The sequence below is a fragment of the Panthera onca genome, chromosome B3 (genome assembly GCF_046562875.1).
Source record: "Panthera onca isolate mPanOnc1 chromosome B3, mPanOnc1 haplotype 2, whole genome shotgun sequence".
NCBI lineage: Eukaryota > Metazoa > Chordata > Mammalia > Carnivora > Felidae > Panthera > Panthera onca.
The window spans coordinates 80,273,093-80,299,686 of NC_138344.1; the positions used below are offsets into that span (position 1 = coordinate 80,273,093).

The window sequence follows — 26,594 nt, forward strand, 5'->3', positions numbered from 1 at the left end:
TTTACAGAGATGCATCTTGGGAATTAGAGGAAAATGCTTATCAAGAACTTCTGCAGCACTATGAGCATTGTGATGTCCGGAGATGTCGTTGCAAAGAAGGGCGAGACTATAATGCACCTGATAGGTATGTTAGGAAGTCCCATGTATTTAGTGTCCTTATTTAAACCGTCGGTTGAGGAAGTAGTTTTCTAGTTTGTGAAATGTAGTTTGGCTCTTAGAATGTTTGAAGTTTTAACTTGCAGGTATATTTATTAAATGCACTTTTACAGAGAAATTATTGTTGTCCGCATAGTTGTAACTTATTTCTGTGGTGTATTTACTGAGCCTTCATTTTCTAAAGCTACACTGTCCTATATGGTAGCTACTAGCCACATTGACTGTTGAACACTTGAAATGTGCCTACTCCAAACTGAGATGTGTTTTAAGTGTCTTCATTTGCTAAGCCTGCCTTAACAACAGAAATTTTTTTTTCTTACCATCCTAGAGATTAGAAGTTCCAGATAGAGGTACCGGCAGGTTTTATTTCTGCTGAAGCCTCTCTGCTTGTCATGCACATGGTTCCCTTCTAACTTTGTCTTCGCATGATTGTCCCTCTGCCTGTTTCCTAATGTTCTTTTCCTGTAAGAACACCAGTCATATTAAATTGGGGCCCATCTATATGACCTCATTTTATCTTAATTATGTCTTTAAAGGCCCTATCTTCAAATACAGATACATAGTGAGGTATACTAGGTTTGGGGACTCCAACTTATGAATTTGGAGGGGACACAATTCAGCCCATAACAGTAAGACAAAAATAACTTAAAGTATCTTGTTAATAAGTTTTATCTTGTTAATAAGTTTTAAAGTATCTTGTTAATATAATTTTTTATATTTGTTTTTATATTGATTACATGTCAAGCAAAATCATATTTTGGAAATGTTGAAATTCGTTTCGTCTGTTTCTTTTACCTTTTTCAATCATGTACTAGGAAAGTTTAAATTAAATGACTCGCATTGTGTTTCTTTTGGATGGCACTATTCCATAGCTTAATTTAACTAAAATAATCTAGCAGTATTCTTTTGGATCACTATAAAAAGGGTTTGGCATTTGAAATTTATTTATTATTCTTAAGTACTGTCAGTGGATATTGGCTCTAATCTGAATCAATAATCATTATGTGCCCTCTGTGTACACTATACTGTGTTGGATACTAGAAATCAAGAGTATCTTCATTTTTTAAGATGTAGAATAAACAGTAACCAATCTAGTTTTGTTGAAATTTATGGAGGATATTTCAATAAATTTTTAATCCCTGTTATGCAATCTTAACATGGCAAGCTGAAACTTAAAGTGCAAAGCAGAATATTAGGAGCCTTGTTTCTCATGGAAAGTGATTTGGCTGGGTAAGATACCTCTTATTTGCAAAGACTCAGCTGATGTCTTGCCAGCTTTGAAAAATTTCCCTAAGCAGCTCTTACCACTCCTGATTTCCCATTCTGGGCTGGGTTTTTTTCTTTTGTGTGCATGTTACAATATGATTGACATTATTCAAGTTTGTTTTTTTCATTAGACTAAAAATTCTTTAAGGGCAGAGATCTTATCAAAGATGGCAAGTGTTGTATATTCTTATGTGACTGGTGATCCTGATTATTCATTTGTAAACACCAATAATCCCCCTCTAAAGAGTTGTGCTGACACACAGATAAGATGATGTATATAGATGTGCTTTGTAAACAATAAGGTATTTTAGATTTCTTTTTTTTTTAAGCTTATTTATTTATTTATTCTTTGAGGGCAGGTTTGGGGGCAAGCACGAGTGGAATCCCAAGTAGGCCCCACACTGTTAGTGTAGAGCCTGATGTAAGGCTCAAACCCATGAATGGTGAGATCATGACCTGAGCTGAAATCAAGAGTCAGATGCTTAACCAGTCAAGCCACCCAGACGCCCCAGCACTTTAGATTTCTAAGAAGCAAATACATTCATTAATGCTGATATTTTCTAAATTTATTCACCCAGTCAGTAGTTACCAAGCTCCGTTTTCTTTCTAGCAGTTATTCGAGATTGCTATCCCTTCTCATTTCTCCTGGGGCACAATACCTGCCATTTGAATGCTTTTTCTGGTAATCTCACTCCCTCATCCTAGTGATAGAAAAGCAGTTTTGCTGAAAGGCACCATGGTGTAGTGGTTAGGAGCATGGGCCTGAATGAAGCCGGGTAAACTAGGTTGGAAGCCTCACTGAGACTTACTAGCAGTGTAAATTTAATTGGGCAAGTTATTTACCCGTCTATGCTATGGTTTCCGCTTCTTTAAAATGAAGGGTAACAGTGGTTTTCCCTACGTTTTAAAATTACAAGGATTAAACTTTTCGTATAAGAGTGAGAACTGGTCCTAGTGCATATTAAGCGCTGTGCTCTTCTTTCTCTTCATCATCATTTGGCAGAACTATCGGGGGAAGCTGGGGAGACACACAGCTGTAGACCCATATCCCATATCCACACAGAGAGAGATTCACCTATACCTACTGGACAGGAGGGTTTCCAGTTGCCTCTCTCATCACCTACACATCCATGCACTCGGAATGTATATCCATTTTGATTCATTGAGGGTCTACTCATAATCAAACGAAAAGTAGGCACCACACCACAACCCATACCCACACCTATACAGAAAACACACATACCACACAGCCTAGTGGGAAACATGGGGGTGGGGGTGGGGGTGGAGGGGAACAAATAAGAGAATATGAATATGGGCAAGATAGTAAGATCTGGATCCTGTTGAGCTGCCCAGTATCGGTGTCTGAACAATCTTTTGTAGGAAGTAATTCCTCACATTGAATTGGAAAGATATTTTAGGTAAATAATATATTTACTGAATGCTTCTTCCATGTTGGACACATTCACATAGCAATCTCCCTTTGGCTGTAGTAATTTCCAAATGTAAAAGAAATTTTTCTTTCTTAATCATATTCTTTCTAGTGTTTATATTTTTGTGTATGTGCATGTACATGTTGATATTTAGTTTAGGTCTTTTAAATTAGCGAATATTTAGAGGAGGAGGTTATAAACATAATAAATGAAATAGGAAAAAATACTTGAAGAAAAAGTAATATAGTATCAAAGCAGATAATCTATTTTTCCTCCTTTTGTAGAAGAGCTGGTTATATGTGGTTATATGTGCTGGCCTATGGTAGTGCTAGTGGTTGGAATTAGACCAAGTTAATACCAAAATGTAAACATCTGCTTCTCTTTATATCCTCAGCAAATGGGAAATAAAGCGCTGTCAGTGTTGTGGTTCTAGCGGAACACATTTAGCTTGTTCCTCATTACGATCATGGGAGCAAAATTGGGAGTGTTTGGAATGTAGAGGTATTCTCTACAATTCAGGTAATATTTTGCAATTTTGAATAAAGATGTTTTTTTTCAAATGTATATTATTGAAAAGTTTCTTCCTATATTTCTATAATGCTAACATAGGGTTTTAAATCTGCAGAGGATTTCCAAAAAGCCAAAAAGCATACATTACCCAACACTAATAATGTGGGAATAACTGATTGTTTGTTGGAAGAATCATCACCTAAATTACCCAGACAGTCACCTGGAGCCCAGCATAAAGATCTTCTGAGGTATGTATTTTGAATTGGAGAAAAATATAAACTTTTTTTTTTTTTTTTTTTAAAGTAAGCTCTATACCCAATGTGCAGCTTGAACTCATGACCCCAAGATCAAGAGTCACTTGCACTAACAACTGAGCCAGCCAGGCAATCCCTATAAAACTCTATTTTGAAAAAAATTACAATAGGAAGTAGCTTTATACACTTAGCATATTAGCTGATCTTAGTATTCTGGAAGAGTGTGTTTTTTCTTTTTCTTTTCCTTTCCTTTTTTTTTAATGTTTATTTTTGAGTGAGAGACTGTGAGCAGGTGAGGGGCAGAGAGGAAGGGGGACAAAGTATCCAAAGCGGGCTCCATGCTGACAGCAGAGAGAGATCATGACCTGAGCCACAGTCGGACACTTGACCAGCTTAGCCACCAAGCATCCCTGAAAGGCTTTTTTTGTTTCGTTTTTATTTTTGTTGTAATGTTTATTTATTTTGAGAGAGAGAGAGCAGGGGAGTGGCAGAGAGCAAGGGAGAGAGAGAATCCCAAGCAGGCTCCAGGCTGTCAGTGCACAGCCTGATGTGGGGCTTGAACTCACAAAACATGAGATCATGACCTCAGCCAAAATCAGGAGCTTAACCAACTAAGCTACCCAGGTGCCCCTGGAAGAGTGTTTTTTAAACTATAGGACCAACATATCATCATGAAGTCAGTGTAACCGACATGAAAAAAAGAAAAACAGGCTAAAATAGAATGTAAAATACCAGATTGCACTGCACATAGAAAGAATGTGTATGAAATTTATTGTGTACTAAATCATGATGTAAAATACATATTATAGATCATTTTAAAGGTAGTTTAAAATATCAAGTATACCGTGTTACTTTATTAAAAGGAAGGAATCATTTAATATAGATACTATTTTTTTACTTTATAATCATTTGCTTAATATATTTGCTGTCAATGTCAGAGGTCTAAATGTCACCTCTTTAGAAAGTTTAAGACATACTTAAAAGTATTATTGTATTGTATTAATGCCTAAATATTTTCCTACCTGGTCCGGTTCACCCCTTCCTTTAGGCAACCTGGTGGTCCCCGGCTCCCAGGAGGTCACCATATTGATGCCGAACTTAGCGCAGACACCCGATTGGCATAACGCACTGCAGCCCAGAACTCCTGTGCTCAAGCTATCCTCCTGGCTCAGCCTCCCTAATGGCTGGGACTACAGGCGCGCACCACCGCGCTCAGCGATGCTTAAATATTTTCATAAAAGCAAAATAAGTAACTTTAAAATCATTCATAAACATTTAAATAAGACTAGAATTACAACCTTATTCTGTGTCAGGTATTTATTCAGCCGAAGTTAAGATTTTTAAGTATATATAACTTTACAAAGGAGCTTATGAAAAAAAACAGACAAGTAACATTATAGTAGCTAAACATGTTGAAATATTTTTTGTTAACAATAGTATCGAGTTTAAACTGAGAAAGTAAAGAATTTCTGTGAAAATATTTGATAACTAGATTTATGGATAGAAATGGAATATGGAATATTCCAAAAGTGTTTGAATATGAAGTTATTTCAAAAAGTAAAGAATTGCTGTTGTAAGATACCACTTGTGTTAACTGAAAATCTGTTAAAAATGTTTTTATATTACTTTTAGTATCAAAAAAGATGTTCACCTTAGTTTTAAAAATTTTAATATGTAGGTTTCCAAAGATGTTATACCAGGGAAGTTTGATTCCTTGTTCCATGCTTTAACATCATATTCTAAAAGAATAGCATTGGCATTTCCATTCCAAGCAGGAGCAAGAAATCAACCTGCTACATGAAGGCATACTTCTGAAGGATAGTCTTAATTTCCAAAAGACTGGTTTTCCTGCAACTTGGGTTAATGAATAGTGAGAGGGTTGTGTGAAGAAAAAAAGCAAAGGCTGACCCACATTGGCGCATTATAATGTTTTAGGATGAGAAAAAATTATACTTGATGTAGAAAGATGATCCATGGGCATTGCTCCAAACAGAATTATTTTGAGTACATTAATTCCACGTACAGATGGAGAAATTGAGGCGGGGACAATTGAGTCAGTCCATACAATTGCCTGGAGGTCTTATCAAGACACAGATTGCTAGGCCTCACGCTCAGAGGTTCTGGTTCTGTTTACCTGTTGTGTGGCTCAAGAATTTGCATCTCTGGGGCACCTGGCTGGCTCAGTCAGTGGAGTATGCAACTTTTGATTTCAGGATTGTGGGTTTGAGCCCCACATTGGGTGTCAAGATAACTTAAAATAAAATCTTGAAAGAAAAAAAAAAGAATTTGCATTTCTAATAAGTTTCCAGATGATGTTGCTGCCGTTGGTTTGGAACCACACTCTGAGAATTACTGGTCTATACTAAAAAGTACAATTTAAAGGGTTGTGAATTGTGTTTATAATATTAGCTCTGCTGTTAACTAACTCTATGATTAAAAATACATTGTGTAATCTCTTACAACTGTGGTTTTCTCATAGAGTAAGCAAAGATTATATTTGTTCTATTTTTAAAGGATCTCGTGAACTTGAAATACACTTAAGCAACTGTTTATTATAGCCATTGGCCAAGATGGTGAGATTCTGAGCTTCCGACTCTTATATCTGAATCTACTAAAATGATCAAATTTGATATAAAGATCTATCAACGTTCTCATAAATCATTTATGACATTACATTTTAATTTGGTAGGAAATTGGGAAGAAGTCAAGAATTTAGAATCAAATCAAATAATAGGGGACCTATTGTGTGCTTTTGGGTGGGAGTTGGTGAAGAACTTCCTTTTAATGTAATTTTCTATTTTTTTATTGGCTATATAACTGCTGTGTCACATGAAGTACTTTAGAGTACTTAACTTTTATGTTTAAATTCATGTTTTATAGGCAAGGCAGCAAATTTAGAAGAGATATATCAACAATAATAATGGAATTAGGATTTCAAATTAAAAAAAAAGCTAAAAGATTATGGATTAATAAAGCCAATATCTGGAATAGTGCCTTAGATGGATTCAGAAATCAAAACTTTAATCCTTCATACACAATTGAAGTAGCATATGTTAATGAAAATGATAATTTTGGAAGAGAACATCCTGGATCAAAGCAAGAATTCCTAAGTCTCTTAATGCAGCATCTTGAGAATTCACCAATATTTGAAGGGTCCTTGTCTAAGAACTTGTCTCTAAATTCTCAAGGTAATTGTTTTATTTATTATTGTACCTACTGAAGATACCATGTATAAAGAAGGAGATAGTTGGTTAGAATTACTATTCAGTCCTGTGGTCAAAATGTATAGTTCACTTTGTTCATAAAATACCGATTGAATCACAGAAAAGAGAAGGGGGAGTGATACTTTTACAAGTAAATTTTATAGTGAAACGTTTTTTAAGAATATGCTTAATTTCTTTATAACAAATATCCTCCTTGGAGTGAATTCATAATTAAGTGTAGCTTCTTAAAAATGTACTTTATATTCATTGTAATTTCATTTGAATAATGTAGCCAAATGGAATGGATGATTATTTGAGCCCTTCTTGTTCACATATTTGGAGTTTGCTGATAGGATGTTTCTTTACAACCTAGGATTTTTATCAGATACTATTCTGGTCCATATGTAATGGATTTTTTTTTAATTTTTTTAATCTTTATTTTTGAGAGAGACAGAGACAGAGCAGGGGAGGAACAGAGAGAGAAGGATACACAGAATCTGAAGCAGGCTCCAGGCTCTGAGCTGTCAGCACAGAGCTCGATGCGGGGCTCAAACTCACGAACTGTGAGATCATGACCTGAGCCGAAGTCGGACACTTAACCAACTGAGCCACCCAGGCGCCCCTGTAATGGATTTTTTAATGTACTTTTGCTTTCAAGAATTTTTTGTGTGAAATTATGTATATGATACTTCTCTGGTAAGGAATTAAAACATGCATCTCAGAAGATGGTTAAAAAACCTTTTTTAATTAAAAAAAAAAGCATGGTTAATTCTAGCACTCTTTAGGAGCTTTTATACCACTTTTGCTGTAATAGGAAATTTGAAAGAAGTCTCATTTTATTCCATTTGAATTTCCTTTTATGTATGTCATAGAACTTCCTCACTTTTGCCTGAATCATTAAAATAATTGAGAACTATCAAGATTTATTTGTATTATATGCACTACACTGAGTTTAATTCTAAACTCCTTTTAAAAAACAAAAAACAGGGGCGCCTGGGTGGCTCAGTCGGTTGGGTGTCCGACTTCGGCTCGGGTCATGATCTCGCAGTCCATGAGTTAGAGCCCCGCGTCGGGCTTTGTGCTGACAACTCAGAGCCTGGAGCCTGTTTCGGATTCTGTGTCTCCGTCTCTCTCTGACCCTCCCCCATTCATGCTCTGTCTCTCTCTGTCTCAAAAATAAATAAACGTTAAAAAAAAAAAAAATTTAAAGAAAACAAAACAAAACAAAAAACAACAACAAAACACACTCCAAATAATCAGCAGTGTTAACTCAAGATAGTTTTGGTGCAGTGAATGAGTGCATGAATTCACAAAATCTGAATTCAGTTTCGTACACATCTGCTTCAGTAGTTTTACATCCTTAGGTTAATTATGTAGCCCTCTCTGGAACTCAGGGTGTTCAACTGTAAAATGTGACTGCTAATACATTGCATATAAAGTTATTATTGTTGAGGAGATTTCATTTAGTTCATGTATTGATAATGTTACTTATTAATAATTTGCTGAGAACAATTTTAAGGAAAATTTACATGATATCTTTTTGATTTATCAAAGTACCTAAAACATTTTATTTATTTTTAAGTTTTTATTTTAATTTAAGGTAGCTAACATACAGTGTTATATTACTTTCAGGTGTACAATATAGTAACTTGACACTTCATATATCACCCTCTGCTCATCATGACAAGTGCACTCCTTAGTCCCCATTACCTATTTAACACATCCCCCCACCTCTGTCCCCTCTGGTAATCATCTGTTTGTTCTCTATTCTTAAGAGTCTGTTTCTTGATTTGTGTGTGTATCTCTCTCTGTCATATTTTTCCCTTCGCTGGTTTGTTTTGTTTCTTAAATTCCACATATGAGTGAAATCATAGGATATTAGTCTTTTTCTGACTTACTTCACTTAGCTAAAACATTTTAAATGATAATTTTAAAAATATTGAAATCTGTGATTACATGGTAAGATAGCATATACTGTTGGGAGTAAATTTGTGCCATTTGGAAGATAATTTAGCGCTATGTATCAACAACCTTAAAAATGTTTATGTCTTTTGAACTACTAGCATATGTAGGAATTTATAGTAATCAAGTAACCAAAGATATATAAACAAGAATATGGAAATAGGTGTTAATATTGTGTCTCATATAATTGAAAATGTAACTTAGCTAACATAGCCATTATAAGATGGTTTACATTGTAGCACATTTGTAAATTAGTCTTAATACATTTATTAACTGTAAATTTGAATAATTTTGAATAACAGAAAAAGTTTACAATATAATAAGTGAAAAAATGCAGAAGTCAAACTATTTGTGTATATAGTAATATACATATGAGAAATTTACATCAAAATGTGCACACTGGTTATTCTGGTGATAGGATTATAGGTGATTTTTGTATTAAAAGATTTTCTGTATTTACATTTTTCTATTATGGGTCATTTTCTATTCAGAAAAATATATTTAGGTGAGATCTATATTTTATACATGATTCTAATTTCTGTGAATTAAGTTATTTTACATTTATTTAAGTCTAAGTTTTGGGGTATTTAATTTTACTGTATATGTATTCATCACATATGATGGTTATCTTATAATAATAAAATAATTATATTTGATGTATTTTTATCTGTATTTACAGCTCTGAAAGAGAATCTTTACTATGAAGCTGGCAAAATCCTTGCCATTTCCTTGGTTCATGGTGGTCCTTCACCTGGTTTCTTTTCTAAAACCTTGTTTAACTGCCTTGTTTATGGACCAGAAAATACCCAACCAATTTTAGACGATGTTTCAGACTTTGACGTGGCACAAATGATAATCAGGGTAAGAAATGTACTTGTTTATTAAAATAAAGACTATATTCTAGTTATATTTGAATATAAATGATGGACCTATGATAGAATAATACTTCTCTTTTTGTGGTAGTTAAGGTGTAACATCAGTAGTTCTGTTTACCAGCAGAGTTCACAACCAATTAAGAGATAGATGTTAAGTAAGGTCAGACAACTAGAGATCAAAGGGCCAGGCTTAATGTTGATACAACCAATTGGATAATGTGACTTTGGTCTTTGGTCAAAATGGCTTGTTAACACTCCTCAGAATTAGATGGATTTATCTACCCTGCTAGAAACAACATAAGGCAGGCTCCTTGTTGCCTGCTAGAGAGCAGATGAAAGTGTACTTTCCTATAGGCACATGGATATGAAGAGAGCAAGGACTTGGCTTATCAGTCAAAAAACTTACTCTAACTCCTACAGGGAGGTAAGAGTGCTAGGTGGAGAGAAGGACAAGGCTGAATTTCTTCTTTATGGAAACAGTGGGGAGACTCAGTGTTTCCACCTAAAAATAGTTACGATTTTTTGAGCCCTGTACTACATATGACCTTACAAACAAAATTTAACTATCATAATGCCCTATAAGTATCCCTGTCTACATACGTGTTACTGATTTGGAAACTAATGGAGACACTGAAATCCATTCAACTTTTTTTCCTTTAACCTCCTTCCTGTTTAAGCCTACTCTGTTGTCTCAATTGATAGGTAGTATAGTTTAATGTTTAAAAGCACATGCTCAGAAGTCAGATTTTAATTTAAAATAAGTGCTATAAACTGTGTAACCTTGGGCATATCAGTTAATCTTGTTAAGCCTCAGTTTTAAAACTACAAAGTAAGAAAGATGGAAGTCTGTCTTTTTTATTTGGCCCAAAACACTTCATCCTAAAATGGTAGTTTAAATTAACCCTTTAACTCTTCAACTCATTTTTCCTTTTTTCCTCTTTACTAAAACATGTACTTTATTATAACTTCATTGTTTCAGCTTTCTCTTTCATATTCATTTCTTCTTATAGTCAGGCTTCTGTTCCCACCACCATTATCCCAAGTTCCCTAGTTTGTAGCTGATCTCCAGGGATCTAAATCACCATATGCAAAGGCCTTTCTTTCCTCATCTCCTTTTGTAATCACTACTGTCTTGGAATTCATCTCTACAGTTTTTTGTTTTTTTGTTTTTGTGGGTTTTTTGTTTTTTTTTTTAATATTTACTTCTTCCTACTCCTGAAACTTGGCATAGTTTTTAGGTTTGTCTTAACAGTCCTCACTCTGTACTATTTGGAAACCTTCTCCTCGCCCATAACCTTCTAAATGATTCCCAGACTTGTGTTGTTGAGCCCCTAGACTTTTATATCAAATAGGATCTGAATCTTGCTGACACACTAAGCCAAATATATTTAAGACAGAACTATTTTTTCCCCAGAATTTGTGGGGTTTTTTTGCCTGATTTTTGTTTTCAAGAGATTTCTTATTTCCATGCCTTTCTGGAGAATGGGTCATTTTCATTCCTCCGTATTCTATTTATCAGTGTGTGTCAAGTCATCTGTCTCTAAAAGTGGCTTATCTTCAGCCCTTCCTTCTTATTTCAAATGCACTTACTGTACCAAACTCAAATTATGTCTAGGCTTAAATAATTAGGATATTATTCTAATATTCTTATTCAGGATGATTCTTTGAAAGGTAGTTATGACCACATTGCTTTCTTCCTCAGGAATCTTCAGTGACTTCTCAGTACCTATTGAACAAAGTTAGGCTCTTCATTAGGGCATTTAAGACTTCCAGCCCTCCTCATGGCTTTATCTACTCCTATTTCTGTGCTTCTATCCATGTTTGTTCATTCATTTAGTTAACAAGTAACTAGGTACCCTGTACTGGTTCATCACTGAAGATAGGGTAGTGAACCAAAGTCCCTGCTTCCTTGAAATTTACATTTTAGAGGGAGGACAGAAGATAAATAAATATACTGTCATGTAGTAAAATGTATTATAAAAATAAGTAAAACAGGGGGCACCTGGGTGTCTCGGTCAGTTAAGCATCTGACTTCGGCTCAGGTCACAATCTCACAGTTTGTGAGTTCAAGCCCCACATTGGGCTCTGTGCTGACAGCTCAGAGCCAGGAACCTGCTTCAGATTCTGTGTCTCTTCCTCTCTCTGCCCCTCTCCCACTCATATTCTGTTTCTTTCTCTCTCTCTCTCTCTCTCTCTCTGTCTCAAAAATAAACAAACATTTAAAAAAATAAGTAAAACAGAATAAGAGAGGAGATAATGTTTGGGGTATAATAAGTTGGAGCTTAGTCTTAGCTTCCCTAACAGAGACCCCAACAGATACTCATATCTCCAAAACTTGTTATCTAGATTTTAGTGTAGAGTCTGACAAATTATGGCTGTAGGCCAAGTCTGGCCTGCTGCCTCTTTTGTTATAAATAAAAGTTTTATTGGAACACAACCCTACCCATTTCCCATTTGTTTTGTGTCTGTGACAACTTTCACACTATAGTGGCAGAATTGAGTAGTTGCAATAGACGCCCTATGGTTCACAAAGTGTAAAATGGTCTCTGACCTTTCAGAGGGCTTCTATTTTAGCAGTATAGTTATGATACACCAAGTCATCTAGGGAATTGGATTCCCTCATCTCTTGTGTAATCATGACATCGTCTTCATCTACATGAAGGTTGTTCTTAAAGGAGGAAATAGAAGTAGAGTTCAGAGAAGTTTGACACTCACATTCCATTAGACAGCTCTTAATCACATATAGCCACATTGAGCTGTAAGGAAAGTTTGGCTGTGTGCCTAACTAAAACTCAGGTTGGGTTTGGGGGCATAAGGTAATATTACCCAACTGTTAGTCTCTGAGTGTGAAGGTAGTATTTTGATGAGGGTAGTCAGGAAAAACTTCTGGGATTTCAGCAGAGATCTGAAATGAATGAGGAAAATCATGTAAATCTCTGAAAAAAAGCCTTTTGGAAGGAAGAAATAAAAAGGAAGTTTTCTATTCAAATAGACTATTGACTGCTTTCTATTTTTTTTTTTTTTTTTAAGTTTGTTTATAGCGTGGGAGGGGCAGAGAGAGAGAATACCAAGCCCCTGTACCATCAGTGTGGAGCCTGATGCGGGGCTCCATCTCAAACCATGAGACCATGACCTGAGCCAAAGTCCAGAGCCAGACGATTAACTGACTGAGCCACTCAGGCACCCTGAATGCTTCCTATATTTAATCTTTCTTTCCCTGTGTAATTTTGTTAAAGAGCTAACCTATATGGAAGTGTCTGGCATATAAATGGTCAAGAATTTCTTTGTTTTATGTTTTTCCCTCAACTATTCTTTTGATTCTATCCCTCTTTTAAGTCTTAGCTGATACTCTCATGAAATCTCAGGTTATCTCATTTGCCTCTCTCATGCTATGTAACTGTTCTGTGTCAATTGTTGCCTCAGATGTAAATAAATTTCTATATTAAAGTGGCATTATACTCTTATGTTTCTTGAAGGCAGAAATTTACACTTTATTAAACTGGATTGCCATACATTTATTATAGAAAAATAATTCTTGATATACTTTCACTCCACTCTGGTGTTCTCTAGAATTAAATTTAAAGTAGTAAGTGTCATTTGAATGTAAATATCATTCACACGTAAATGGGTAAACTGGGTATATTTTCTTCATTATAGGTAAATACTGCAACAACTGTGGCTGACTTAAACTCAATAGTAAATGAATGCTATAACTATCTTGAGCTTATTGGATGTCTAAGACTTATAACATCAATAAGTGACAAATACATGTTGGCAAAAGATATACTAGTTTACCATGTAATTAAGAGAGTCCAAGCACCCTTTGAAAGGTAAGTTGTTTATATGATTCTCTCAAATTAGATGTTTAAAGTGATTGTCTTATAATGTTAGATACATTTGATAAAAATTTAAGCTATTTTAAATAGTGCTTTAAAACTAATGTCTTAAGGATAGTTACTGTTCTAACCCTTTTATATGGACTTGTGTAAATGTCTCATACTTGGGTAGGAAAAGTAATCATTGTCTCAACTTATAATTATTTTTCTAAATAAAAAATATTTTAAATTTCTTAGCATATAAGCCAACTATTCGACTTCTGCTCATTCACTTAATAACTATTTATTGAGCACCTGTTGTCTGCTGGGTAATAAGTACTAAGCATTCTTTGATTAAGAAGGTAGGTGTGAGCTTTGCTCTTTGTTAGCTTAGAACACCGGTCTTCAAACTTTTTGTTCTAGTCACCCTTAAAAGAAGTTTGGAAATTTATGGTTCTCACATTTTTTCTATTCTCATAATATAAAATACATATGAAAGTAAGCATACTGGGACACCGTGTAATCACCACACAAATCTAATAATTACTAGTCAGCCTGTGGCCAGTCTTGTTCATTTACCTTTGTTAATCCATAGATTTAAATACATTTGATGCGTTCAAAACCATTACACTTAAGTTCTAATTGTCTCCGTATTTTGCCATTGTAAATCTTCTTTTGTTTCTTTTGAGTTTTTTTTTTTTAATGTCTCTTTATTTTTGAGAGAGAGAGTGCAAGCATGAGCGGGAAAGGGGCAGAAAGAGGGACAGAGGATCTAAAGTGGGCTTGGAGCTGACAGCAGTGACACGATGTGGGGCTTGAACTCATGAAACCATGAGATCATGACCTGAGTTGAAGTCGGACACTCAACTGACTACACCATCCAGGCGCCTCTTTTTTGAGTTCTTCTGATGTTAACCTTAATGATCTATGATAGCTTTCTTGCTGTATGGTATGATGAGGTCTTTCAGGTTCTGTTTTGCATTTTGAACTAAGGAACCTTTGTTTCTTTGAAAGGGGAATAGTATTTGAAAAACACAATCTGGATGCTAGGAATGCTTATTTTTGCCAGATCAGTCACTGTTTTTAGGCCTTTTCAGTGGAGCCAAACTAGGAAATACAGGGCTGTTTTGGTTTGGTTTCAGGTTTTTAAGGTAAAAAATATATTGGCTTTTAGTGATAACTTCAAATTCACTACTACAAGATTTTTAACTTTTTCTTTGCTCCATGTTGAGAATCTTAGTTGTCAACAACACAGGAGAATTAAAGTATGAAATAATTACTCACTTGATTTATTCCACATTTCATTAATAACAGTCTCAAATAACATTACCAACATTATCACCAATACCATATTAGTATTGAAAACAGATTAACATTTTTCTAGCGCTGTGTAAATTACTGTATTTTAAAAACATTTGGAATATTCTGTTTTTATACTACTAACTGAATATACATTTTATTTTCATTTTTTATTTTTAATAATTTTTACTTATTTTTCTTCTTTTTTCTTTCTTTTTTTTTTTTTTTTTTTTTTTTAACATTTATTTATTATTGAGAGAGAGAGACAGAGCATGAGCATGGGAGGGGCAGAGAGAGGAGGAGACACAGAATCCGAAGTAGGCTCCAAGCTCTGAGCTGTCAGCACAGAGCCCTATGTGAGGCTCGAAGTCACAAACCATGAAATCATGACCTGAGCCAAAGTCAGACGCTCAACCTACTGAGCCACCCAGGAGCCCCTACTTATTATTTTTATTAATGTTTATTTCCTTTGAGAAAGAGAGGGTGAGAATGGACGTAAGTTGGGGGGGGGGGACAGAGAGAGAAAAGTGGGGAAGGAGAGAATCCCAAGCAGGCTCCATTCCATACTCAGTGCAGAGCCCAACGTGATGCTGATCTCACCACTGTGAGATCGTGACCTCACATCAAGAGTCAGATGCTTAATGGATTGAGCCACCCAGGCACCTCTATTTTTTGTTATTTTTAAAAATTTTGTTTTATTTTTAAATAATGTCAAATATTTGCATGGCTCCAAAGTCTAATCTATAATGAAAGTATATTGGAAGAACTCAGGGGCACCTGGGTGGCTTAGTCGGTTAAGTGTCCGATTTTTGATTTTGGCTCAGGTCACCATCTCACAGTTTGTGAATTCAAGCCCTGCATCGGGCTCTGCACTGACAGCACAGACTCTGCTTGGGATTCTCTCTTTCCCCACTTTTCTCTGTCTGCCCCTCCCCAACTTGTGTCCATTCTCACCCTCTCTTTCTCAAAAAAAAAAAAACAAAAAAACCTCAGCTCTATGATACCAGTTGTATTCAGGGGGGTATAGCTTTCATCTTTATCACATTCACCTTTCATTCCCTGATGAAGTAATCATTTTAGTGATTTTCATTGTTTATCTTTCTATTATTTATGGGTTTAAAAAAAATTTTTTAATGTTTATTTATTTTTGAGAAACAGAAAGAGACTGAGTGGGGGAGGGGCAGAGAGAGAGAGGGAGAGAGTATCCGAAGCAGACTTCATGCTCTGAGCTGTCAGCACAGAGCCTGATGCGAGGCTCAAACTCATGAGTCATGAGATACGACCTGAGGGAAATTAGGCACTTAACCGACTGAGCCACCCAGGCACCTCTACTTGGGGTTTTTTTTAATGATAGCAGATAAATATTGGTGTGAATGTGTACTAATTTCTTTTATTAGATAAATAGTAACATACCATCCACTCTTTTTTCTGGTCTTTTTTTTTTTTTTTTAATTGGCAATATATTCTGGAGATCACTCCGCAGTAGAAAATACTTGTAGTTTAGAATCTCTATCACATGGCCTTTTCCTCTCTGTGTCTCTTATAAAGAGACACTTTATAATCCACTTGTCATTGTATTTAGACAGCCCAAGTAATCTAGATTGGATGATCTCAAGATCTTTAATTATATTTATTTAGACCTTTTTTCCAAAGGAAAAAGTCTACGTCTTTTCAGTCTACGTCATGATGACTGACAGTATTAGGGTTTGTTTCTGGCACATCTCTAGAGCTAGAGCATGGAAACAAACTTGGGAATTTGCATGCCTGATACAATTCCTCTGCAAGTGGTTTGTAATAGGGTGGTAGAGGGGTATACAGAGAAATGAGTAGATAAAAGGGATTTCAGAAAAGGAAATTCATAGGACTAGGTAATAAGGGATGGAAGAGGAAATAGTTAAGGATGACTTTTAGATTTAGCTATCCTAATTTGAGGGATAATGGAGTCATATACTGTCAATTATGGTTCAGATTCTGGTAGCAAGCTAATTAACTTTCTTTTGGACTTGATAATTGTTTGGTTGCTTGGAATATATGGTAACAATTAGCCTGTTGGGTATATTTCTGGGCTGGAGGTAATAGATTTTATAGTGATGAGTGAGTGTATACCTGCTAAATACAGCCATGGGAGAGGGTAAGGGAGAAGAGAAATTGGCCTTGTTACAGATCAGTGAGGGAGAAACAGCAACATTTAAGGCAAAATAAAGAAAGACGATGCTTTGTAAGAGCCTGAAACGATCTGGCCAGAGAAATAAGAGAAACCAGAAGACTGATGCTGTAGAAGGAGATCATTCATGAACTTAGGGCAGTTTTTCCTCAGATACAGACAGGAATGGAATAAAAGTGAATAGGAAATAAGCAAATGAAGATAGTGAATGTACATGAATCTTTCAAGTGGGTGGTCTCCTACTTGACCATCTACTTAGAAAGGAAAACAGATGGGATTGAAAGAATTTTTTTTTTCTATTTAAAGATGGGAAAGATAAGCACATTTCTGTGCTCTGGAGGAAAAGCCAATAGAAAAGGAGATGAATCTGTAGCAGGTACCTAAGAAGGTGGGTAGGGGATCTAGAGCCACAGGTAGGGCTCAGTCAGTCTAATAGGCAAAAATAAACCTCCATTCTTCCTTACTAGTAAGAATGTGCATTTTTAAAAGTTTACTTGTATTTTGTTAATTATCCATTCATATTTAGCTCATTTCCTATTAGATTGTTCTCTCAGAAAAATGACTTCAATTTTTTGTATATTAGAGAAATTAGTTTTCTGTCATGTATATAACAAACATATTCCCACTTTTTTTTGTCTTCTTAATTTCTTTTTAGCAGTACATATTTTAATTTTTTTATGTGGCTAAGATTTATTACTACTATTTTTCTTTGCATTCTCCAGGCATCTTCATTCTTCTACCAACTAACTTTGCAGTGTAAAATACTTCACATGTCTGCTTTTTTCCTCTTAAAAAGTTGTTAGCTTAATTTATAACTAGTTTATAAACTCAAATAATGTGAGCAGATAAAATATTAATTTTATATTAGTATACCTGTTTGTTATTGATTTAAAAGTATCATATCATGTATATCTATATTATTATATATTTTTCCTCATATGTAAGTATATGTGGTAGTAAATTAGCTAGAAATGTTAATTTGTAATTGTAATACCAAACACATGTATAAATGTTGGCTTATTGTTTATTTCTCTTAAGTTTTAAGCAGGGTCTGAAAACTCTTGGTGTTTTGGAGAAAATTCAGACTTACCCAGAAGCATTTTATAGCATCTTCTGTCATAAACCTGAGAATCTTTCTGCAGAAATCCTTAGTGATCTTTTTACAGTCCGCACATTATCCAATGTACAGTCTTTGGGGTTTTGGAACAGTTATTTACAGGCTGTTGAGGGTATGTGGATGTTTTATTTTTTTTTTTTAATTGTCTTAGAAAATTTGTTATAGTATATTAGTTTATTTCTTTGAGTTTTGCTTTTTGGTAATAAGACTTTTCATCTAACTCCATATTTACAGAATGTATTTCAAGACAAGTTTATATGACTGAGTTAAAAGTGATCAGGAAAGATTACAGAGTAAAGTTAAATTTTGCAATATATTGTCCTCTTGATAATTTGAGGTGAAAGGCATTCTTATGTTATGTGTAATTTTAAGAAACAAAACAGATGAACATAGGCAAAGGAGAAAAAATAAGAGAGGGAGGCAAACCATAAGACTCAATTATAGAGAACAAACTGAGAGTTGCTGAAGGGAGGTGGGCAGCAGGATGGTTTAAATGAGTGATGGGCATTAAGGAGGGCACTTGCTGTGATGAGCATTGGGTGCTGTATGTAAGTGGTGAATCACTAAATTCTACTCCTGAAACTGATATTACACCGTATGTTAATTAACTGTTATTTAAATAAAAACTTGAAAAATAAATAAATAGGGGATTGCCACAGCATAGAGTAATCCTAAAACTAGTCATCGATTTCATCTTTTGCAATGTTAAGTTAAATTAAATTATTCTTCATCCATTGCTTAGGGCTATGGAAATGGTAAATATCATTGAGCATTAGCTATGTAAAATCATTCCATTTAAATTGAGCAGGAAGGATTTAAATTTTAGTTAAAATTCTTTTTAGGTGGGCTGTTTAGTTGTTTTACACCATTTATTTTTCCTCTCTGCATTTGATGAACTAGTTTCTTAAATAGGGATGATCCGGAAATGGTTTAAAATTATTTTTATTATCATGCCCACTGAACCTCTTTAATTATATGATAATTTTATATTAGAGAAGGCATTCGAATGTATAATGAGTAGTTCTACTAAATGATTTTCTGAGTTCTACTTTGAGGTTCAAATAAACATTTATTGGATGTACAGTTTTCCTCTTAATATATTTGATCTGGTGATTTAGTTTGTCTAAGATAGATGTTAGATTCTCTGCCTTTAAATATTCATTCACTGTCTAGTTGGGAAAGAGTCTATGATGATAGCAATATATATAACATGGATTTATTTTTTGGTAAACTTTTCAGATGGTAAATCTGCAGTAACAATGGAAGACATTCTTACTTTTGCAACTGGTTGCAATTCCATTCCACCTGCTGGATTTAAACCCACTCCTTCAATTGAGTGTCTTCATATGGATTTTCCTGTTGGAAACAAGTGTAATAACTGTTTAGCTCTTCCAATCACCAATACATATCAAGAATTTCAAGAAAATATGGATTTTGCCATAAAAAACACTCTAAGACTAGAAAAGGAAGAAAGTACTCACTACATTGGACATTAAATGTTTTGAACAAAGACATGCTTCTTTAAAAGCTGCTATTGATACTTTTTTGTTTCAGAAATCTGTCCATCATCATTTTTGAACAAACTTGTCAGCTTCTTGGCCCAATAAAATTTATGATATGAACATAAAGGGATGTTTTGGCCATTTAAGCTAAAAACTTTTTGTGTTAAAGTATACCAGTCAAAGTTGATATTTTTCTATTTTCTTAAAATACATGCTTCATAAACTTTAATATAAATAGTTTTAAAATAGCTGTACAGACTTTTTTCAAGTATAATAGCATGATATATATATATATATATATATATATATATATATATATATATATATGGGGGAAAAAACTTGTATTCACTATTTCTGCAAATTGGTATTAGCTATAGGATGCCACAATGTTTTTTCTAGTTTTACAAAATTTTCAAATTATTTCTTATTTTATTTTAAAGCATTAAATAGAAAAGCTAATTGATAAATCCTGTTATATAAATCAAAGGCATATATTCCAGGGAACGTGTTGTAAGTGTTTTTTTTGTTTGTTTTTTTTTTTTTCTAGGATGGCACTAAATTGATTAAAAATGCTTTTAGATTACTGATTTATATTAAAACAGACCTTCACTGCAATTAGATTATGCCTAATGGGAAGTATTATATGAAAAGCAGAATTGCACAAATATTCTAAAATCTATGGACATTCCGTATGGTCTTAAAAACACTTCTGAGGTGGATAAAATATAGTTGAAAATACCTAAGAAAGTGTCTTCTTTAAAGCCTTGTCTTTAATCATAGGATTTTTTTACCCTCTCTGTATCCCGTGTTGTATTAAATCACATTATGTCTGATCCGGAATCATTTTTGGTGTCTCAGTTATCTCTGCATCGCCATGTGGTAGGTTTGACTATTTGACAGTTATTTATTACCAAGATGGTTGAATGATAGGTAAACTGGTACCACTGTGTTATACAGTTATCTTCTTTGCTCTTGAAAGATATTGTTGTTATAAAAGCAACCTAGAAACATGAGAAAGAAATGCAAATAGAATGAAAAACCCACTCTGATGTCACCATGCAGAATTAACTATAGTGTTTCATTGTATCTTACTATAAACTCTTTACCTTTCCTTGCCTTTTAAACTTTATTAATGTTACTAAAAATTAAAGAACACCTAAAAGTAACAAAAAAATCATATAATAACAATTTGAAGATACATAGTCCCATGGTCACGTCCCCATGTGTATGTTCTTACAAAAGAAGAAAGTGGAAAAGTCTTATGTCCCTAATCTGTTATCAAATATTAAATGGGTTTTCCACCAAGGTAAATTGGATAAGAGGTAAATCTTTATGAGAGGTTGGTTTTAATCACATTTTTTAAATATACATAGCAGATAATCAACTATTATCATATTCTCCCCAAGACATCCTTTAATTATTGATACTTTTTAAAGGAAAACAACATATCTCTTAATACCAAAGGAAAACTAAAACATAATCCTAATACAATTTCCTTTGTTACACTTACTGACAGATCCAGCAAATTACAGTTTCATTTTAACTTGAAGTTTTTAAGAACTTGACACAAGGCATGTCTTTGTCTTGAATTGTTAAATTATCAAAAGTAATTAAAGGATTAATAAAAGTTTGAATACCTAATATAAACTTCAAATTTTCCATATAGCTTTTATTCTAAATGTGATGATAAATTGGATATTTCTCAACCCTACCTAGATTTTATGAAATTAAAAACCAGTATAAACCAAAAAACCTAATTAAAGCTATTTTCTGGTCATTTGTAGTTTTAATTTCTCCTGAAGTGGTAATTAAAACTGATGAAATTTCACACAGTTTTTGGGTAGGGTAGGGTTTGTATGGAAGCAATATGCTTGGTTGGCGATAACTAGAAACAGTATTTCAGTTCCTCATTTCACTATGTTATGTGTAGACAGGGACTTAGGGATAAGGTATGATGTAAATAATAATTTAGGATATTCACATTTTAAAGTGAAGCATACTTATTGCAAAGCATCTTCTGGGTTTAAGGATGTTCCATTAATTTGATATTTAGGTTAATCTGTATAGTTAAGGCATAGTAGAGAATCCTATATTTATTTTCTGCAGTGTTACTATGTCAAATGGTTAATATTGTGATTGTTCTTTTTCTTTTTTCTATTCATTGTTATAGCCAGTGCACAACTCTTACTGACATTGAATTTCTAAAGTCATTATGCTATGAAACCTTATCAATGTGTATTTGTATTTCCTAACTGTTTGAGTTGTTAAAATGCCATATATTTCAAGTTTGTTTTCCATTGGTCTCAATATTGAAGAAAACCATAAAGTCACCTATTACACATCTGCTAATGGTCTTTGGTTAGTTTTAAATTCTTTGTTTTTAGACATCTTTTAAGCCTTTTGTTATGGGAACTTCGTCTGAAGACCTTTTATACAATTCTTTGTATTCTTGTACTTAGTCACTTTAGTGTTTTAGTATTTAAGGTTAAAGTTTCTTTAAAATACTTCATCAAACTGGGTTATGATTTTATACTTTGTAATATTTAATTTCCATATTATGAATAAGCCATTGTTTGGGTCAAGTAAAAAGCTTTCATTTGATTACTAACCAGAGAATTCACTTTGGCTTCTACTTTATGCTAAAACTTTCAGTAATTTTTTCCCTAAATTTATGTAATCTATTGTTACTTTTATACTCAATACTGAATGCTAAGTAAAGGAGATTATAATAGGTAAGTTTTCTCCATGACTTTGCCTTTAGTATTTAGTCATTATAAGAAAATGATTAGAACAAGATTCTATTTATGATAATGTAATTCTTTTTTATATAGGGATTATCACATGCTTCATTGTTAGTTTTAGAATAAGCTATTAAACTACTGTTCATGCTGTAAGTAATGCAATACAAAGTTTTATGCTTTAAGTAATGCAATACAGAGTATAAGAACACATTGAATAATGGATTACTTGAATGTGTATGTAGTTTAGAAAATTTTGGATTGTTTTGAAAAGACCCAATTTTCAAGTTCTCATTTTGACTCTTATCTTTTCCAGTTGCCCAACATATGCCAGGTATTATACTAGGTGATAGTTGATGTGTCAGCCTATTTTTCCATTTTTTTTTTTTTAAGACTTCAGATGTAACCAGAAAACATGATAATTACAATGAAGTTTGTTAAATAAATATGTTCATGCTACTAAATGTGAAGTGCTTATATGAGCTAAATTAAATAATTTGTTAGGATTTATTGAGGTTAAGATTCTGACAATACTAGATCCAAGATCCTTTTCACATTTGAGAGATCCTGAATCCTCTGACTGACACCTGAGAACCTCTTCAGTAAGCCATTCTGTGACATTCTGTGTTAAACTTAAAACTATTCCCTAATGTAAGATAATAGTTTTTTTGTCAGGATAAATTATTTAAGCCAAAAATCTGGATAGGTAGAGCCAGGCTACAGTAAATAAGGGGTTAACACTCTGAAGCCATAGTTTGATTCTTTCTGATTTTAAAAATGGGTAACAAATTCCTTTCTCAATCTCAGCCTCACAGGGTCTATTTTATATTTGTCTACTGTAATCATTCTTCTGTGGAGTATAATATTTTATACGTTTTTGCCACCCTAAGTGCATTCCTTAGTCAGGACACTATATTATTCCATATGTATATATTGTATAGAACTGTTAAACATTGTTTTAATGTTTTATATTACTGTGACTCAGAGTCCTGGGAAGAAGTCTGTGACAGAACTGAAATGGTTAACAGGTTTGCGTTTGAAAGTAAAAGTACACAAATGAAGATTGGGCTTTCAGGTACTGGAAGATGGGAAAGTCTATATATTCTACATTTCATGAAGACAAACAATGAAGTACAACTTTCCCCTAGGGTAGGGATTGTTATTTCTGTTTAATTACAGTACATCTAGATCACTGGCAATTCCTTCAAAATAACACTGAATAAAATAGTAAATGTTCCAGTTAAGTTTTTAGTGAATATGCCAGTTAGCTGTGAAAACTAGAGGATGCAGTTCTTAAAGGTAAAGAATGTAGGTTCATAACCTTTGATCAACCTCTTCCTATTTTCCCCAGTCACTTGTCCCTGGTAACCACTCTTTGTTTCCCATGAATTTGACTTTTTTTTTTTTTTTTAAGATTATACATGTAGGTCATTTGATGCAGTAACAACTTTTCAGCTAGAAGATGAATAAGGTCTGAGACCTAATATATAACATGGTGACTACAGTTGATTATTGTATAATTGAAATTTACTGAGTAGATTTTAAATCTCACCAAAACAAAGATAAATATGTGAAGCAATGGAGGTGATAACTAGATGGGGGGAACCCTTCACAATATATAACTATATCAGATCATCACAGTGTAAACTTTATCTTTTGAATTTGTCAATTACACCTTGATAAAGACAAAAAATTACACAATAACCAAAATTAGTTATCAATATCGGATATGTTTTGTCATCACGCAGTTTCAAGTGTATATTAAAAACCAGCTGTCCATTAACCAAGCAACCCTCCCCCACATGTGATTTTTGCAGTTACTAAAATCAAAGGAGGAGGATATTCAGTTTGCTATTTTGAATCTTCCTAGCTCCTGTGTTCATGTACGCAAAACACCATAAAACTAGACCATTTTGCCTAAAAGATAAGATTGAGAAATCTGCCAAATTAGAGCAATGCTCCAAAGCTGCCTGTTTCCTTGGGAAAGGGGCAAAGGGGAGACCTCTCCTGCTGCACTGGGAAGGAGAATGGAGGCAGCTTTTAAAAGCCTACTTTGTTCCTGGAGCTTCACTTACTTTAGTCCAGTGATCGTTAGATCCCCTAGAGCCTTCTCACCACTTAAGAGATCTGTAAACGACCAATTTAGTATTTAATTAGGTTCTTAGCATTACACCACGCTCCTACCCTAACAACTCTATTCAACGCAGCTACCATCTGAGAAGCTGTGGCTTGATTAGATAGGATAAAAATTTCTACTATTACGCAGCTGGAAAGTAAGCACTACCAGGTGTTCAGGTACTAACTAAGCTCACTGCGTCTCCAAGCTCTGAAGAGAGCTGAAGGAGGCGGGATCCGGCCACCAGGAACCTCCCTTGACCCCGCCCCTCTGGGCTTTGCTTCCGGGGCAGTCCGGGCAGCCACGTAATCCTCGGGTTCTTCACTAACCGGGCAGTGGATGGTGGGAGTCAAGATGGCGACGGCTGCAGCAGCCAGTATTCGAGAGAGACAAACAGGTACGTCTTACTCCCTTCTCCCTGCGGTTTTGTGCCTGTGGTGGGTATTTCTTCTTCTCCTGCTTGTCGCCCTCCCTCGGTCGTGGTGTGTGCAGCTCTGAGATGGACCTCCTGAAGCTCAATCCAGTTCCCAGAGCATCGAGAGCCCCTCCCCTTTTGAGTTTTTAGGCAAGAGATGTAATAGCTCGAGAACGCGGCCTCATTTGTGGTTCAGGAAAAGAGGCTTAAGGGTTGCTATGGCCCTGCTCTTGTCCCTTTTCTGCTGGGCCTCAAAAGGCCATCACAAGAATATCTGGCAGCTGGCAGATAACAACATAGATATTCCCCTGTGTTGCCACCTATGAAGTCTCCGGGTTTGTTTCTGTGCCTGGTCCAGGTCTTCCCTAGATTTTAATGTTGAAAGAGTTTAGTTTGGGGGCATTTCCTCCACAATTACAAAATTTAAGTATTCTTTCAGAGCAGCTTACCTTCTGCCATTTCTCTTCTTTGGACCAGTCTTTTGGGGGTACCTGAAGAGAAATGCCCAGTGATAAAGATTTCTTTCTTTAGCTTACTGGAATGGAATTCAAGAATGGCAAAAAACAAATGAATTAGTAGCTTTGTCATTTTAACCGTTTGACAAATTAGTATTGTAAAAGTATTAGTTTCATCCTCGATAGAGCAGTCATACAGCTTCTGTTTGTACCGTTAAATGTGTTTTTTTTAAAGTACATACTTCTTCCCTTTAGCTTTCATATTTTTACATGTTAGATATTTTGTATTTACTTATTTTTTGTAAACTTCTGATGACAACAGAGTTTATACCTGTTAGCTACAGACTAATGGTTTGTTCCTGTTAGCGAATTGTCCTGAAAGTTGGCAGGCTGTGAATTCTGAGGAGCTGATAGAAACAAACCATCAAGACTATGCACAATTGGAAATTCTTTCCCTTGTAATTAAGTTCTTTTGCATGTTAATTCGAACTGGAAAATAAATGGTTAAAATTAATATGGCTTACCAGAAGGGATTTCAGCTGTGCTTGATTCCTTAGGAATTCAAAGAAAAAATGATTAGACTATCTTGTGATAACACAGTGCATATGGAATTGTGTTCTGCTTTTTCCATTAGATAAATTTAGTATAAGCTATCAGGTGAAGTTAGGCATAATTTAAGTAAGTAAGGTTTGGGGAATACCTGCCATACGTTTTACCAGTAAGCAAATAGAAGCCCCACTTGTCTTTGCAGTATGGTTCTGACAGCTTAATGAAGCTCAATGAATTAGGTCATGTTACATATTAAAATAAAATAACATATCAAGGAAGACTTAGAAAGCAGCGTTTTGCTTAGAAACCAATAGAAAGCAGCGTTTTGAAAAATAAAATTTTTATGGTAGTAATTTTTATATGCAGAAACTTTGTAGAATGTTGAATCCTAATATAATTTCAATTTCTGTGGAAATACACTTCATTGTAGTAAGATTTCACATTACAACTAGATAGGTTATGCCATAATAATCATTTATCAGATTAGTACTCTAGTTGAGTTCTGTCTTATTTTCGGACAAAGGTAAACCCCTATATGTGTGCTAGAGTACCAGAAGTAAACCTTTCCCTCATGACTATTGAGAATGTTTTTGGAAGTAACTCAGAATCAGTTCTCAAATATTCTAGATGAAGACACCATGGTACACAGGAATTTGCGATCTATTTGGGTAGATAATAGCTGATACTGAATAGTATTCCTAAGCATTGTTTTAAGTGATTTTATGTGTATTGTCTCCATTTTATAGATGAGAAAACTAAGGTATAGAG

At 34.4% G+C, this 26,594-nt stretch overlaps 2 protein-coding genes and 1 long non-coding RNA gene across 16 annotated transcripts in view; 2 read left to right on the forward strand and 1 right to left on the reverse strand.

Moving 5' to 3' along the window:
- The window catches only part of G2E3 (G2/M-phase specific E3 ubiquitin protein ligase), a 64,848-nt gene extending 42,946 nt beyond the window's left edge, over positions 1-21,902 (forward strand). For 13 of the 14 annotated variants that reach the window (XM_081795908.1, XM_081795913.1, XM_060619417.3 and 10 more), the window contains 8 exons: positions 8-124; positions 3,247-3,371; positions 3,478-3,610; positions 6,497-6,804; positions 9,461-9,642; positions 13,314-13,486; positions 17,973-18,163; positions 19,291-21,902. In XM_081795908.1, coding sequence (XP_081652034.1) covers positions 8-124; positions 3,247-3,371; positions 3,478-3,610; positions 6,497-6,804; positions 9,461-9,642; positions 13,314-13,486; positions 17,973-18,163; positions 19,291-19,547 — 1,486 coding nt within the window. In that variant the 3' untranslated portion in view covers positions 19,548-21,902. Of the gene's footprint in view, positions 1-7; positions 125-3,246; positions 3,372-3,477; positions 3,611-6,496; positions 6,805-9,460; positions 9,643-13,313; positions 13,487-17,240; positions 17,323-17,972; positions 18,164-19,290 lie in introns of those variants that run through there. The other variant, XR_014137809.1, reaches the window with a different exon arrangement.
- LOC132669514 (uncharacterized) lies at positions 19,324-24,662 on the reverse strand. Its single transcript, XR_013556170.2, has 3 exons — positions 24,595-24,662; positions 24,367-24,418; positions 19,324-19,407 (listed from the first exon to the last, which is right to left on the reverse strand). It is a non-coding gene; the product is annotated as an uncharacterized LOC132669514 (long non-coding RNA).
- A 10-nt stretch (positions 24,663-24,672) lies between these two features.
- SCFD1 (sec1 family domain containing 1) overlaps positions 24,673-26,594 on the forward strand; it is a 114,226-nt gene continuing 112,304 nt past the window's right edge. The window contains exon 1 of the mRNA XM_060619425.3: positions 24,673-24,804. Coding sequence (XP_060475408.3) covers positions 24,747-24,804 — 58 coding nt within the window. The 5' untranslated portion in view covers positions 24,673-24,746. The remainder of the gene's footprint in view (positions 24,805-26,594) is intronic.